General features: G+C 41.3%; 1 protein-coding gene across 1 annotated transcript; it reads left to right on the plus strand.

Moving 5' to 3' along the window:
• The first annotated feature begins 1,272 nt into the window (after window positions 1–1,272).
• On the plus strand, window positions 1,273–14,228 carry LOC124973368 (zinc finger protein 709-like). Its single transcript, XM_047537323.1, is given in 5 exon segments — window positions 1,273–1,383; window positions 2,203–2,265; window positions 11,629–11,755; window positions 12,021–12,081; window positions 12,634–14,228. Coding segments are annotated over 5 exon segments (1,692 nt in total). The 5' UTR covers window positions 1,273–1,353; the 3' UTR covers window positions 14,045–14,228.
• The last annotated feature ends 1,292 nt before the right edge of the window (window positions 14,229–15,520 follow it).

The raw sequence follows: 15,520 nt of genomic DNA on the forward strand, positions 1-15,520 counted from the left end.
TGCACACTTCCTAAGTTTTGTACACATTGGAAAATTGGTATAAGGTTATAGTGTGTGGATTATTTCAAGTTCCTAGTAAATTCCACTGTCATATATGCATGAGCTCTGCCTGTTCATCCATGTATGTTCATCCCCTACACACTTCTATTCTCTTTACTTCCATGTGGCTACATGTTGCTTTTCATTGAATACCATCTGCATGAGCAGTTTTCTGTGCTGTTCTATATTCATTGAAAAGGATTTCAGTCATTTTCTCATGTTTAATTCATTTGTGAGGTTATTTCTTTTTCTTTCAACATACCTGCACATGAATTCATTTCCTTTGTGGGACTGCAGACATTTCCCCTGGGGTAGGACAGCCTTCTCGAACCCTGTTGCAGTTTGATGGAGTAAACTTGGGTTTATCAGTCTCTTCCTTTGGAATTTCTTTATCATCTTATATGAGAAAACCTATACAACAGAGGACATGTTGGACTCTCAGAGATAAATCCTTAGGTGTCCCCTCCTGACCTCTGGGGACTCAGCCCTCCTGGGGCTGCATTTCATCAGTCAGAATCTGGCTTCCAACTTGGGAGTGTGTTTTCCTATGAACTAGGGGTGAAGCAGTCTCCTTTCCTGAGCTGCTTCAAGTGTTTGCTTTGCATTTTTTTAAATCTCTTTTAATGCCATACAGTTAGTTTTTCGTGCATTTAATAATGGTATTCCCTTGTTGTCTTTTCATTTTCTTGGAAGTGAGTTGAGAGAGTTACAGTGTGAGGAGGTCTTGGCCATGCAGCCCCAGGCTCTTCCCAAGTGAAAGCTGCCTGTGTCCCTCCTCTCCAGTCTGGCCTGAGCTGGATCCCACCTTCTCTGAGGTCAGGATCTGCTGCCTTGGACCCTGAGTGTGTAATTCCTCACACTTGCTTGTGACTCTGTGCTCAGGCGGAAGATGCAGGAAGAGGCTCCTGAGAGGAGAAGACAACAGGGCCTACTTGAGAAAGGTCTTAACTGCCTGCCTGGAAATGTTCCCCTGATGGAGCAGGTCCCCTTGGAGGGAGGAAGTTCTGATCAAAAGGGCTTTTGCCAACAACCTGTCCTTCTGCCCTCACTTATCCAGGAGTCTGATCCATCCCCTGTCACTCATGGCCCCACAGTGTGCATGTGTGGCTGGGGTGAGAGAGGGGTCTTGTGCAGCCCTGGGCAGTCAGCAGGCAGCTGGTGGGAGGGAGTGGCCTTCCACAGTCACAGGCCTTGATCTCTCACCCTGTGCAGCTCAAAATCCATCTCCAGGACCCTCTGCTGTGTGAGGCCCCAGTGGCTCTGACTGAGACTGTCTCCCTGTGAGCTGCAGGTGCTGTGAGATCCCCAGGAAGGATGTCTGGACTCCCCAGAAGGCAGGAAATGGTGAGTGGTGGGGCCAGGGACTCCTGAGGGAGGTGGGCTGGTTAGAACTGGTGGGAGCCAGGGGTGGCTAGACTCTGGCCTCCCTCTGTCAGCTCCAGAGTGGGCCCACCCAGAGCTGAGTCAGATGCTGCTCCAGCTCAGCCCTGCTGCCTTCAGGCCTTGGTGTGGGCTGGTCCAGGGTGGTTCCCAGTGTGGTGCCTGGTCTGCAGCCACTTTGGCAGAGCCCTCTGTGCCCAGCTGGACCCCTGCCTCTGAGTGTGCAGTGAAGGCAGAGGCCCTCAGCTTTCAAAACCAGCCTTAGCAAGAGAGAAGCACTGAGCAACTCACTGAAACCCTGTCTCTAAATAAAATGCAAAATATTGGGCTGGGGATGTTGCTCAGTGGTTGAGTGTCCCTAACTTCAATCCCCTGTACCCACCTCCCCCCTCAAAAAAATAAGAATGCTCCTAGTGAAAAGAGAAAAATAAATGTCATTTTTACTGCACAAAAGGGTTACATTTCAACAAAAGCTGTGGTAAGTAAATTTTAATTTCAAGTAGTCATGAGAATATTGGTTTCCTTGTATAGTGAAGATCTCAAGACAGTGAAGAACTCCTTTTTGCTTCCTGTTTTCAGAATTTGAAAGATTACCACTACATTTCATGGGACTAACATCTCAATTGTCACAAATATCACATATGGTCATTTGCTTCCAAACTGATTTAGTATCACGGAAATTGATATTGAATATCTCTGTTGTCTGAACACACAAGTTTTTATGAGATTGCCAATAATTCATGAACAGCTTTCATGATCTCATCTAATCCCCTTTTTTCCCAGATGCAGTCACACTGTGAGTCCACGTTGTACCTTGTGAAGTTTGGGGTTTACGTAGACCTTCAGGTAGTGTATAATACTACCTGATGGTGTTCTCTAACAAGCTTTTGGAGACTCATGGACATTTTAGCTGTTAGAGCTTTTTGTACTATTTGCACTTGTAGAAGTTTTCTGAAGTTGCTCAACAAAGCAATCCTGGTCTTGGACTTCACAGAATTTAAGAAATGAAGCCAGAGAACCAACCGAGCTGCCCCTCTGCCATTCGATCAAGTTGCATGCGATTCATTTCTCCTCTTTGCTGATTATTTCCCATTTAGCCAGGGTGCTGAATCCAGCCACCTGTGGTCAGGCAGGTTCCCTGGCTGGGCTGCCAGAAACTGTGCACATCACAGCATGTCACACAGGCTACGCCTGGAGGAATGAATTGGAGTGTTACCTGCTTCCTTTTAGAGGAGATTAAGGAGGTTTCTTTTCCTCTAGTGTGGTGCAGAATCCACCAGGACACCACTGGGCCATGCCTGTCCTTTGTTGACGGTTATTATCACTTCATGAGCCTGTTCATGTTGTGTGTTCCTCCTTGTGTGTGAGTTGTGCTCGATTGGTTGTCTCCAGGCATTGATCCAGTTTATCTGACTTCTCAGATTGTGGTCAGATACTTATCATAATATTCCTGTCCAGTTCTTTTACTTTCTGTAGGATTAATAATGGTGTCTTTCACTTCTGCTGAGTTAGTTTTGTGTCTCTTTTCTTAACTGAGCTGTGGTGTGTCTGTTACAAGCATGTCCATGAAGAACTTGTATTTTTTGATTTTTTTGTTTTGTTTTGTTTTTGCGGTGCTGGGGATTGAACCCAGGACCTTGTGCTTGCAAGGCAAGCACTCTACCATCTGAGCTATATTCCCAGCCCCATGAAGAACCTGCTTTTGATTTTGATTCTCTTGATTTCCTGGTCACAGTTCCACTGATGTCTTTAATTCTGTGGCAGTGTGAGGCGTAGGTTCTCCTTGCTCTTTGTTCTTTCATTCCTGTAGTGGAAGTTTTTATGGGTGGTTTTCGTCCTTCTTTTCTCATGTAAGCTTTCAGCACCTTTGATTCCCCTAAGCACTGCCTGTGCTGTGTTCCACAGTTTCCTAGGATGCGGTTTCAGATCTTTTCCTCTGACATGTTGAGCCCCATCTTGAGCCGTCCCTGGCCTGTGGCTGTGTGGAACTCTGGGATGTGATCTGCACTCACCTGGAGGTCGCCCGGCTGTGCTTCTGGTACTGACGTCGGTGTGACTCCAGTGCTCCTGGTGCAGGTGCTGGAATTCGCCAGCCTTTTACACTCATGCCTGTCGTGGCTGCACGTGGCTGCACTTGGCGCCTTCCCAGAGGTGTGGAGAAGGTTGGAGAGCCTGGCAGTGCCCATGACGTCCCTGTGGGGGGTGTGCTGTTCAGTCACGCTCACCTGTGTGCTCTCTGTGTGCTCCATCTCTCACCCACTGTTAGACGGTTGCTGCTGTCTCCCAGTCACTGGATTTCACCACGTTTCCTTGTGAGTCTCAGGTGTTCATCAGGTGTTCTCACCTGATGTAGGTCATGCATCTGAAAGACTAAGGCAGTAGGTTTGGGTCTTGTTAGTGAGTCTAGTGTCTATGTTTTCTCAGTGGTGCTTGAAGTCAGGTGTTTTTTCCATTGGTTCATTTTGCCTTGATGTATTTCCCTATTTCTGTGCATTCTTTACTCGGTTTCTTTTGAGGAGTGGGTATTTGAATATTATAATGGGTTCCTCTGAATTCAGTTTCTCCTATATTGAGAGTGCTTTTGTGTGCTGACTGTAGCCTTTGTGTGTAGTGACTTTCCAGAGTAATTTTGGAACAGCTAAATAGAGTAAGTTTAGCTGTTCATTATACTTAGTGGGTCTCTCTTAGCTGTGTTGAGCCAGAATTTTGACTGAGTCCCATGAGGAATTAGGTGGAAAGTAAACAGAAGCAATAGCGAGAGCTCAGCTCCTCCAGTTTCTATGGGTAGTTGTGCTGGGGCTGCTGGTTTAACACATGGTCGTGCTGTTGAATCTCTGCTTCAGCCTGTTCTCTGCAGATCTGAGCAGAATCACCTGGGTCCACTGGGTGTTGGTGAATACTCGCATTTCTCCTTTTTTCTGTAGTAGGGTTTGAACCCAGGGATGCTGTACCACTGAGCTATATCCCCAGATCTTTGTATTTATTTATTTTGAGACAGATTCTCACTATGTATTCTAGGAGAGACTGCTTTGTGTGATCGTCCCACCTCAGCCTCTTAAATCCCTGGGATTTGAACCATGTACCACTGTGCCCCACTGAATACCTTTTTGTTTTTTTGTTTTTTTTTTTGATTCCAGGGAATGTACCTGGTGACACATAACCACTAAGCCATATCCCCAGGTCTCTTTACTTTTTAGTGACTGGTTCTTACTAAGTTCCTTAGGGCCTATCTAGGTTCTAAGGTTGGCTTTGAACTTCTGATCCTCCTACAAATCACTGGTATTGGAACCATGCACCACCACACTGGGCATGAACACTGTAATTTCTGAGAAGAGTTTATGTTGTTCCTTTTTCTGTCATACTTCACATTGTGATTTTTTTGTTTAAACATCCATTCAGATGTAGGACTTTGTTTCCTTAAAACATGTTTAAGCATTTCACACTAATTTTCTACACCAGTTGTCTTCTGACTTAGGCAGAATTGTCTGAAGCTTATACAGACTTTCAGATGGCAGTAGATCCACTGTGATATGAAATGCAGTAATTCACAGGTAAATCCTTCCCAGTTCCCTCGGTTGTCAGTGACCTGGGCACCACACTGGACCCTCAGGCTGCTGTCTTATATTTTATTATGTATGTGTATCTTGTATTATATATTATTGGTTTTCATTCTGTATTTTTGGGGTTCCATTGTAGATGAACTTTTAATTGCATTTCAGTATTTCAATTCATATATATAGAAGTTGATTTTTGATTGTTGATTTTTATTTATTTTTTAATATCCATATATATTTAGATGTTGATAGACCTTATTTAATTCATTTATTTATATATGGTGCTGAGAATCCAAAACAGTTTCTCATACATGCTAGGCAAGCACTCTACCACTAAGCCACAACCCAACTTCTGATTTTCATTGAGTTTTCTGTATTAATTTTTCACTGCTGACCTTGGGAACACATCTTCCTCTGGGGTGCTTCCAGTTTCTGAAAATAATGCATACTGCTGCTTTAAATGTTGCAGTATAGAATTTTGTGGACCTGCATTGTGAACTCATTTCAGTTACCCCAACTTTGGGAAATGGCTTGAGATCAAGAGTTGGGGTTGAGCACTTCAGCCTGTGAAAGTCAAGTGGTCTTGGGCCTGTGAGGAGGTCTGTGTGAGACCTGTGTGTATCTGTGAGTGCTCAAGTCCCACAATTTACAAGCCAGGGTGCAGCCCTGGTAGGTGCAACCATGGTGAAACCTCATTAAATGCCCTGTCCACTTGCAGTAACTCTAGGGAGCAGGAAGCCAGAAATTCAAGTCAAATGTGCACCATGTGAGGTGGTCGCTATTGGTGGGTAGAGGGGGTGAAGGTACAGAGGCTGTGCTTTCTTCTCCCGTCTTGCTGCCTGTGGCTGTTGTCTCTGCAGGTGAGTCTGAGTCTGTGTTTCCTGCACCCACCTGTGTCTGCTTAAAGTCCTTAATTTTGCCTCACTGTCTGGGACTGTGTGAGTTTGTCCTGGGTCCAGAAACACCCTGACTTTCTTCCTGGTTTCCCTGGTAGCACCCTCTTGCTGTGCTGTCTAGAAGTGGTGGGAGCAGGCATCCTTGACGCGTTTCTTTTTCTCGTCATGGAGAGAGCCTTTCGTCCTTCAGCATAGCCTCAGGTTTTGTAGATCCGTGCAGCCTTTTAGGATGTTTCCTTCTTTTCCAGGTGTGTGGGTGTTTATGTTGTTAAGGTCCCTTGAGCATTGTCAGCTGCTTTTTCATTCTTTCCAGGTATCACCACCTCTCCTGAAACCTGATGCACAGGTATTTCTGCAGTTCTCTGGGGTTCCGTTCACTCTGCTGATGGTGTCCCACAAGGACAGAGTTTTCACACTTTGTTGTTGATTCACTGTTAAATTCACATGCTGATGAGGTGCAGTGAGCTAGCTGCATACCTGTCCCAGTGCGTCCGATCAGATCAGGGCATCAGCTCTTCTGTCTCCTAACATTTGTCCTTTCTTGTTGTTTGTGGACTGCTCCTCCAGCTCATTTGAAATGCACAGTGACATGCTATGCACTGTGGTCCCCCTGCTGTGCTGGGGGCAGTCCTGCTGGCTCCTGCTGAGTGCATTCTGGTCCCTGATGCCCAGCCTCCTCCCCATCCCATCTTCTCCTCCCTCCCCTGTCTTCCTCACCTCTGGTAACTACTCTACTTTCTGTGAAGTCAGCTTGCAGCTCCCATGTGAGTGAGAGCACATGGCCTGTCTCTCTGTGCCTGGCTTATTTCACTTAGCTGGTGTCCTTCAGTTCCAGACTCATTGCTACAGAACTGGACTGAAAGCTCTTTTTGGTGAAATCATGTTTATTATTCTCCTGAGTCTTCAGGATGGTATCATATTCCAGAAACCATTCCCAAATCCATGTTGTGAGACTTGTGTCTGCAATTTGTTCTATGAATTGGTGAGGTTTACATCTTACTTCAGGACTTTGGTCCCCATGGATTTCCTGTGCACATGTGCTGTGAGGTGAGGCTCTGACTTCAGGTGTCGTCAAGAGCATCCAGTTTGCCAACCATTCATTCCCCAGAGGTCTGGTTCCCCTGGAGTGACCCTGGCCCCTTGTGGCACATCCTTTCCTTCTCTGGGTCAGCCTTGTCCTGGGCCCCCAGTCTCCTCCACTGCTGTACGTGTCTGCCTTTAACCAGAGCTACACTGTCTCTGCTACTGTATTTTGAGCAGGTTTTGAAATCAGGAAATATGATGCTTTTCACTTTATTTTTTTCTTCCATTTTTGAGTTTCTTGTGATTCCTTGTGAACATTAGAATGATTCTTCTTCTTTTTGTATAAAGATGTCATTGGTTGTGAGCGTGGTGGCACACACTTCTAATTCCAGTTACTCAGGATGATGAGGCATGAGGATCGAGAGTTCAAAGCCAGCATCAGCAAAAACAAGGCACCATCCACTCAGTGAGACCGTGTCTCTAAATAAAATACAAAATAGGGCTAGAGATGTGGCTCAGTGGTCGAGTGTCCCTGATTTCAATCCCTGGGACACTTCCCCACAAAATTTCTGTCATTGGTAATTTGAAAGTGATTGAACTGATTATGGTTAATTTGGGTAGATTAGCAATTCCTTATGCTCACAGATACCAGGCATCTCCACACGTATCGTTTCTTTCAGAAGTGTTTTGTAGGTTTGTTGAAGACTTGGCAGATCGTTTCTAAGCATGTTAGTGCAGCTGTCACCCTCTGTCCATGTCCTGGCTATTTTCGATTTCAGTTCACCCTGTGCCCTGGCTCTCTGATGTCCCGTGTATGGCGGGCTTCTCCTCCACTCGGTTTCATCTTTTATTTTCCCTAATTTTTAGTATATTTGAATTTCTTATTCTTCATTATCACTTACTGTTCTTATATAAAAATGCTTTCCTGTTCCTCTAGAAAAAAGTTATCTGCAAACTTCTGAAACTGTTTGTTTTGTATTTCACGTCAGAATCTGATGAATTCATAATTGTCCCTGGAATTGAGGAAAATGATGCCTGTTTTAAATTAGATTCCTATTTGTCATGACTCATCTTTTAAATTGCATGTTTCTACCTATCTACAATACCTTTTATGTCATTTTTTCAATTTTCCATATGAATTTCAAGTCACTAAAACTTTTCTTCTCTTGTTCTTTCTCTTTGTTCATCTCCTTGGAAATACTATGCTGCGTCCAATAGGATAATATGAAAGTTCTTTATTTATAGTCTGGGTCACTTAAGCCCTCTGGATATGCATTTTTAGGCTTCCTCCCCATTACATAAACACCATAGTGTATTTACCCAGTCCTAGAAGGAATAGCGTATTATATAGCTAGGCTCTCTGGCACCAGTGTTTCCTAGACTATAGCCCTGCACAGCATTTACTTTGCAAGATACCAAAGTGGTCATGTATTAGGTTTGTCTGTACAACCATCCCTATCAACACATCAGTACTTCCTTTACTATGGATAACTATGTATGTGTAGCCCATTGTTAATCCAAAGTGTCTTTGAGCAAAACATTATTCTGTGGTACATGACTTTATATTGGATAAGCCAACAGTCTGCTGTCTAGAACATATTGATAGGTGTTACACATTTCTTAATTCTTATTGGGTTTGGACAAATACTTTCTGTTGATGACTGGAATTCTGTTTGTTAAATGTCAGAAGAGGTATTTGATACTTATCCCATTGTATGTTGGTACTAATTGGAAGATATCATCAAATTGTTTCTTTATAAGTGTTCTTTTTATTAGATGGTTAAAGTTGATCTGGAGTGAACCTACAAATTCTTCTTGTTCTCTTGGTGTAGTCAAACAGGATGAGCTCAATCCCCAGGTACCATGTTGTGACCACATCAATGAAAGGTTGTCTAGTGGGCAAGCTCTTAGACTCTTGTTCAGGGAGTTCTTTTTCTTTTTATTATAGTTTTTAGACACGGGGGTACTTTGATCCTTTAGGTTCTAACATAAGAATGGATTTCTACAGTAAATCAAATGTTTAGTAAATACCATTTTGTTTCCATATACTCTCAATCACTATGAGTCAGTGTAAATGCTGAGTTTGGTGGGATCTCTCCTAAATCCTTAGCTCCTCCTATCAGCTAATGTCCAACTTTGTCAACAGGGATTTCTAATGATAGGTACTCTCAAGAGAACTAATACTAGCTCTCTTCTGCACGTTAGGTGATATGGCTTCATGATTCCATGTGCTAGACATGCACCCTACAAAGACATTAAGGGTAACCCGGGAGCATACCTCACTCCCTGGACTCATCAGTGAGAAGGGTGTTGTTATTCTGCTGATGCTTTTCTGGGGAGTTCCAGTCTTATATTGGAATGCCTCTGTTTCAGGAAGCGAGTACACACAAAGTATACAAGTTTTTTTTTGTTTTGTTTTTTTACTTTGAAGTAATTGCAGATTTACACAAAGTTGTACAAATAATATAGGAAAACTCATGTACTGTTCATTCACCTTCCCCCAAGAGATACATTGTCCTATAGCAACTTAAACAAGGAAATCTTTTTTTAAAAATTTTTATACATGTATATAGGGTATGCATGTGTCATTCCGTCCTTCCCATCCCCACCACCCCACTCCTTCCTTCACTCCTGTCTGCATAATCCAAAGTTCTTTCATTCTTCCATACCCACCCCTTACTATGGATCATCATGCCCTTATCAGAGAAAATATTCAGCCTTTAGTTTTTGGGGATTGGTTTATTTCACATAGCATGGTATTTTCTAGTTCCATCCATTTACCTGAAAATGCCATAAATTAATTCTTCTTCAAAGCTGAGTAGTGTTCCATTGTGTATATTTACCACGTTTTCTTTATCCATTCATCTGTTGAAAGGAATCTAGGTTGGTTTCATAGTTTAACTATTGTGAATTGAGCTACTGTAAACATTGATGTGGCTGTGTCATTGTAGTATGCTGATTTTAAGTCCTTTGGGTGTAAACCAAGGAGTGGGATAGCTGAGTCAAATGGTGGTTCTATTCCCAGTTTTCCGAGGAATCTCCATACAGCTTTCCAAAGTGGTTACACTAATCTGTAGGGTCCACTAACAATGTATGAATGTACTTTTTTACCTACATCCTCAAACCAACACTTCTTGTTGCGTGTACTCTTGATAATTGCCATTCTGACTGAAGTGAGATGAAATCTTAGGGTAGTTTTGATTTGCATTTCTCTAATTGTAAGAGATGATGAACGTTTTTTCATGTTTGTTGTTCAAATGTATATCTTCTGTGAAGTGTTGCTCAGTTCCTTAGCCCTTTCATTGATTGGGTTATTTGCTTTTTTTTGTTAAGTTTTTCAAGTTCTTTATATATCCTGGAGATTGGTGCTCTATCTGAACTGCATGTGGTAGAGATTTTCTCCCATTCTGTATGCTCTCTCTTCACATTATCGATTTTTCCTTTGCTGAGAAGCTTTTTAGTTCGAATCCATCCATTTATTCTTAATTTTACTTCTTGCATTTTAGGAATCTTGTTAAGGAAGTCAGGTCCTAAACCAACACAATGAAGATTTGGGCCTGATTTTTCTTCTATTAGGTACAGGCTCTCTGTTTGTCTGCATGTCTTTGATCCACATTGAGTTGAGTTTAAGGCAGGGTGAGAGATAGAGGTTTAACTTCATTTTGTTACAAATAGATTTCCAGTTTTCCTAATACCATTTGTTGAATAGGCTTTTTTCCAATGTATATTTTTGGAACCTTTATCTAGTTTGAGATAACTGTATTTAGGTAGGTTTATTTCTGTGTCTTCTATTTTGTACCATTGGTCTACATGTCTGTTTTGGTGCCAATACCATGCTGGTTTTGTTATTATTGCTGTGTAGTATAGTTTAATGTTTTGGTGTTGTGTTCTGCTTCACTCTTATTACTAAGGATTGCCTTTGCTACTCTCGATCTCTTATTTTTCCAAATGAATTTCTTGATTGCTTTTTCTGGTTCTATGAAGAATGTCATTGGGATTGTAGTAGGAATTGCATTGAATCTGTATAACACTTTTGGTAGTATGGCCATTTTGACAATATGAATTCTGTCTATCCAAGAACATGGAAGATCTTTCTTCTTCCAAGGTCTTTTTCAATTTCTTTCTTTAGGGTTCTGTAGTTTTAATTGTACAGCTCTTTCATCTCTTTTGTTAGATTGATTCCCAAGTATTTTATTGTTGAGGCTATTTTAAATGTGGTTTTTCACCTAATTTTCTCTTTCAGTGGGTTAGTCACTTATGTATAGAAATTCAGTTGATTTCTATATATTTTTTATATCCTGCTACTTTACTGAATTCATTTGTGAGTTCTAGAAGGTTTTTTTGTTGTTTTGTTTTGTTTTGTTTTGTTTTGTTTTGTTTGCGATGCTGGGGATCGAACCCAGGGCCTTGTGCTTGCAAGGCAAGCACTCTACCAACTGAGCTATCTCCCCAGCGCTAGCACTAGAAGTTTTCTGTTGGAATTTTTTGGATCTTCTAAATGTAGAATCATGGCATCAGCAAATAGTGATAGATTGAGTTCTTCTTTTCCTATTGATACCCCTTTAATTTCTTTCACTTGTCTAATGCTCTGGTTAAGAGTACAAGTTTTGATGACCAAAGCACAGACTAAATATTTGGAGATCACAAAAACATGAGAACATCTCACATGTTGAGAATGCAGCCCTCATGTTGTCAGTCTCTCCTGGGATTCACTACATTTTTGTGGGATATTTTAGAACTCAGTGGCCTTTGAGGATGTGACTGTGAACTTCACTGAGGAAGAGTGGGCTTTGCTGGATCCTTCTCAGAAGAATCTCTACAGAGATGTGATGCAGGAAGTCCTTAGAAATCTGGCTTCTCTAGGTAAGGATGATGTTTCATTACATAGTAAAAGACAGATCCCCTGGGAGTATTTTTTTTTCTTCTCATGAATTTGGAATGTGGAAAGGGAGTACTTTGGGGAATAAATTTGGACTAATATCATTGCACTGTGCCGCATAAATAACGAGAATTTTTCCTCCCTTTTCATCTTTTTTATTGGTGCATTATAGTTGGTCAAATTGTAATTCTCATAATTCTTTCTGAAATCTTGATCATTCATAATGACTGTTCTGGGTCTATATTTTAGGAGACAGATGGGAGTTCCAGAACATTGAAGATCAGAACACAAATCCCGGGAGAGATTTGAGGTAATTTATAGTCATAAGAGGAAACAGAGTGCCTTGAGGGAATTCTAGCATGTTTTATAATTTTGCAAACAAGCAAAGTAAAGAAACATGATATGAATTATGTTTATTCTTTTTTTTATCAGACATGAACTTTAATGTAAGGTACATTTCATACTTTCAAAATAATGGATTTTTGACAGTACTAACAAACTGCATTTATGATAGCACTGTTTTTGTAGTAGCTATGGAGAAACATTGTTGCAAAGTGATCATGATACTGTCTTTCAAACAGTTTAGACATGACAGAAAACCAGTAGTTTCCCTGACCTTGGTTATAGTGTAATTCCAATGCCTATTAAAAAATGCAAAAGTATAATTAACCAACCATAAATTCTGCTTGTAATTTTTTACAGAAATTATATGGTAGTCTCTGTAAAAATTTAAAAAGATACTCAGTGTGGGAAAACTTTCAGTGATATTCCAAGTCCAGTCATAAAAGGAATTCCTGCTAGAAAGTTCATTTGAAAGCAGTATATGTGGGAAGATCTTCATATATCAATTTTTCTTTAATAGGTCCTTTATATCTCACTCTGCAAACAAGGCATATAAGAATCATGAGACTGGAGGGAAGACATATGAAATTAAACAGAACAGAAAATCCTTCCTTCCTCTCACAAGTGATCAAAGACAAGCATCAGAGCACACTGTAAATGGGCCTTATGGATATTTGACATGGGGAAGAGAGTTGAGTTCCAGGTGTTTTCAAGAACATGGAGGATCTCATACTGGCAAAAATCTATGTGGATGTAAGGAATGTGGAAAAGCCTTCTCAGATTCAAGTGACTTTCAAATAGATATACAAACTCATACTGGAGAGATGGCTAAAAAATGGAAACGAAGTAGGGAAGCCTTCATTAATTCAGCTAGCCTTCAATTAGATGAAGAAACCCATACAGGGAAGAAGCCCTATGAATGTAAACAGTGTGGAAAAGCCTTCACTACTTCCTCTTACCTTCAAATACATAAGCGATATCATACTGGAGAGAAGCCCTATGAATGTAAACAATGTGGAAAAGCCTTCACTACTTTGTCTGAACTTCAAAAACATAATCGAACTCATACCGGAGAGAAGCCCTATGTATGTAAGCAGTGTGGAAAATCCTTTACTTTTTCCAGTCACCTTCACTCACATGAAAGAACTCATACAGGAAAGAAGCCCTATGAATGTAAACAGTGTGGGAAAGCCTTCACTACTTCCTCTTACCTTCAAATACATAAACGAATTCATACTGGAGAGAAGCCCTATGAATGTGAAAAATGTGGGAAAGCCTTCACTAGGTCCTCTTACCTTCAAATACATAATTGAATTCATACAGGAGAAAAGCCCTATGAATGTAAGCAGTGTGGAAAAGCCTTCACTGTGTCCATTCGACTTCACTCACATGAGCAAACCCATACAGGAAAGAAAGCCTATGGATGTATACAATGTGGGAAAGCCTTCACTACTTCCTCTTACCTTCAAATACATAAGCGAACTCATACTGGAGAGAAGCCCTATGAATGTAAGGACTGTGGGAAATCCTTTACTTCATCCAGTAACCTTCACTCACATAAAAGAACTCATACAGGAAAGAAACCCTATGAATGTAAACAATGTGGAAAAGCCTTCTGTAGTTTCTCTTCTCTTCAAATACATGAACGATCACATACTGGAGAGAAGCCCTATAAATATAAGCAATGTGAAAAAGCCTTTACTACTTCCTTTTACCTTCAAGTACATAAACGAATTCATACTGGAGAAAAACCCTATGAATGTGACCAATGTGGGAAAGCTTTTGCTTCATCCAGTCATCTTCATTCACATGAAAGAACTCATACAGGAAAGAAACCTTATGAATGTAAACAATGTGGAAAAGCCTTCTGTAGTTCCTCTTCTCTTCAAATACATGAACGATCACATACTGGAGAGAAGTCCTATAAATAAGCAATGTGAAAAAACCTTTTCTTCTTCCTTTTACCTTCAAATACATAAACGAACTCATACTGGAGAGATACCCTATGAATGTAAGGACTGTGGGAAATCCTGAGTCTGAGAGGAGACTGTAGTGGAATTTTGGGCAGTGTTGGAATTGACCAAAATGTACTTTGCATTGGAGATGGTGGTGGGCTTTTGTGGGCCAGGGTTGAAATGTTATAGTTTGTATGTGAGGTGTCCCCCATATCTTCATGTGTGAGTCTGTGGGCTGGCAGGGAGCCAAAGGGTGTGCTTGGTATGCCTGGAGAAAAACATGAAGCTGTTACAATTGGCTACATGTATGCTCAAGCTCATGATTGCTTGACCTTTAACAGGATTGGGTGGACATATCTGATCAAAATTGCTTATGCATGAGACTGCTTATATATAGAGGGAGTTATCCAAATAAAAAAAAAGTTCTTCATGACAATCTGAGGTGTACGTGTCTTTATGTCCCACTGGACGGTGACATTTGGTGGTCCGTACGTGGAACAGTGAGCACTCGGGTAAGTAATAAAGGAGAAAATTTTTCACTAGCACAGTCAACTAGCAGTCAACTAGCAGGTTTCCCTATTCAAGGAAACAGTGACCTTAAGGTACTAACAGAAGGCTCCCCTAGTGAGGGAACTTAACAGAAGGCTGTCCCAAGAGACAGCAAAGGACGTCCTGTAGTAAATGAATATGTGTAAGGTGTTAGTTGTGTTAATATTTTTGTTACTTTTTATTGTTTGGTTTCTGTTTGTTGTTGTGGTGGTGATCAAAGAGGCCATATTATAGCCATGGGATTGGAAATTTCACGGATTTGCATGGAAGGCTCTCTTAAGGCATTGTTAAGAGAAAATGGAACTCCATTAAAGTCTAAAACTGCGCTGATGTTCCTTAAAACTGTAGAAGAAGCCTGTCCTTGGTTCTTAGAAGAAGGACTTCTTACTGTCCCTCAGTGGGAGCATTTGGGAAAGGACCTCTGTAAACAAAATGAAAAAGCGCCTCTCCCTCTTGGTACTTTGCCTATTTCTGTCTGACTTCCAAAAAACCAAAATTTCAAGAACAGCTAAGAGAAGGGGAAGAGATATTAGAAGCTGTAAAAGAAGAACAATCAAGTCGAGCTTCTGAAAGAGAAAGTAGATGTTCAGACTCAGAACAGGGATTTGACACTGAAGAACAGGAACTATCTGAGACAGAGCTAGAAAAGAAGTTCTCTCAGTGGCATTTAGCCCCTACCGTGCCATACTCTCCGGCATATAATCCAGGTCACCACTCTTTTCCAAGTTGTAGGGGCACATGTACTTGCTGCACAGGGGCAGCCCCAGACAGTGGGCTGATGTAGAATCTCGATCAGTGTTCCCAATATTCCCTGTATTTGAAGATCAAAACAATCAGATATCATCAAATATTAGATATAAAATTAGTGAAACAGTTAAAAGAGGCAGTTATGTCCTATGGAGT

This window comes from Sciurus carolinensis, assembly GCF_902686445.1.
Source record: "Sciurus carolinensis chromosome 19 unlocalized genomic scaffold, mSciCar1.2 SUPER_34, whole genome shotgun sequence".
Classification (NCBI taxonomy): domain Eukaryota; kingdom Metazoa; phylum Chordata; class Mammalia; order Rodentia; family Sciuridae; genus Sciurus; species Sciurus carolinensis.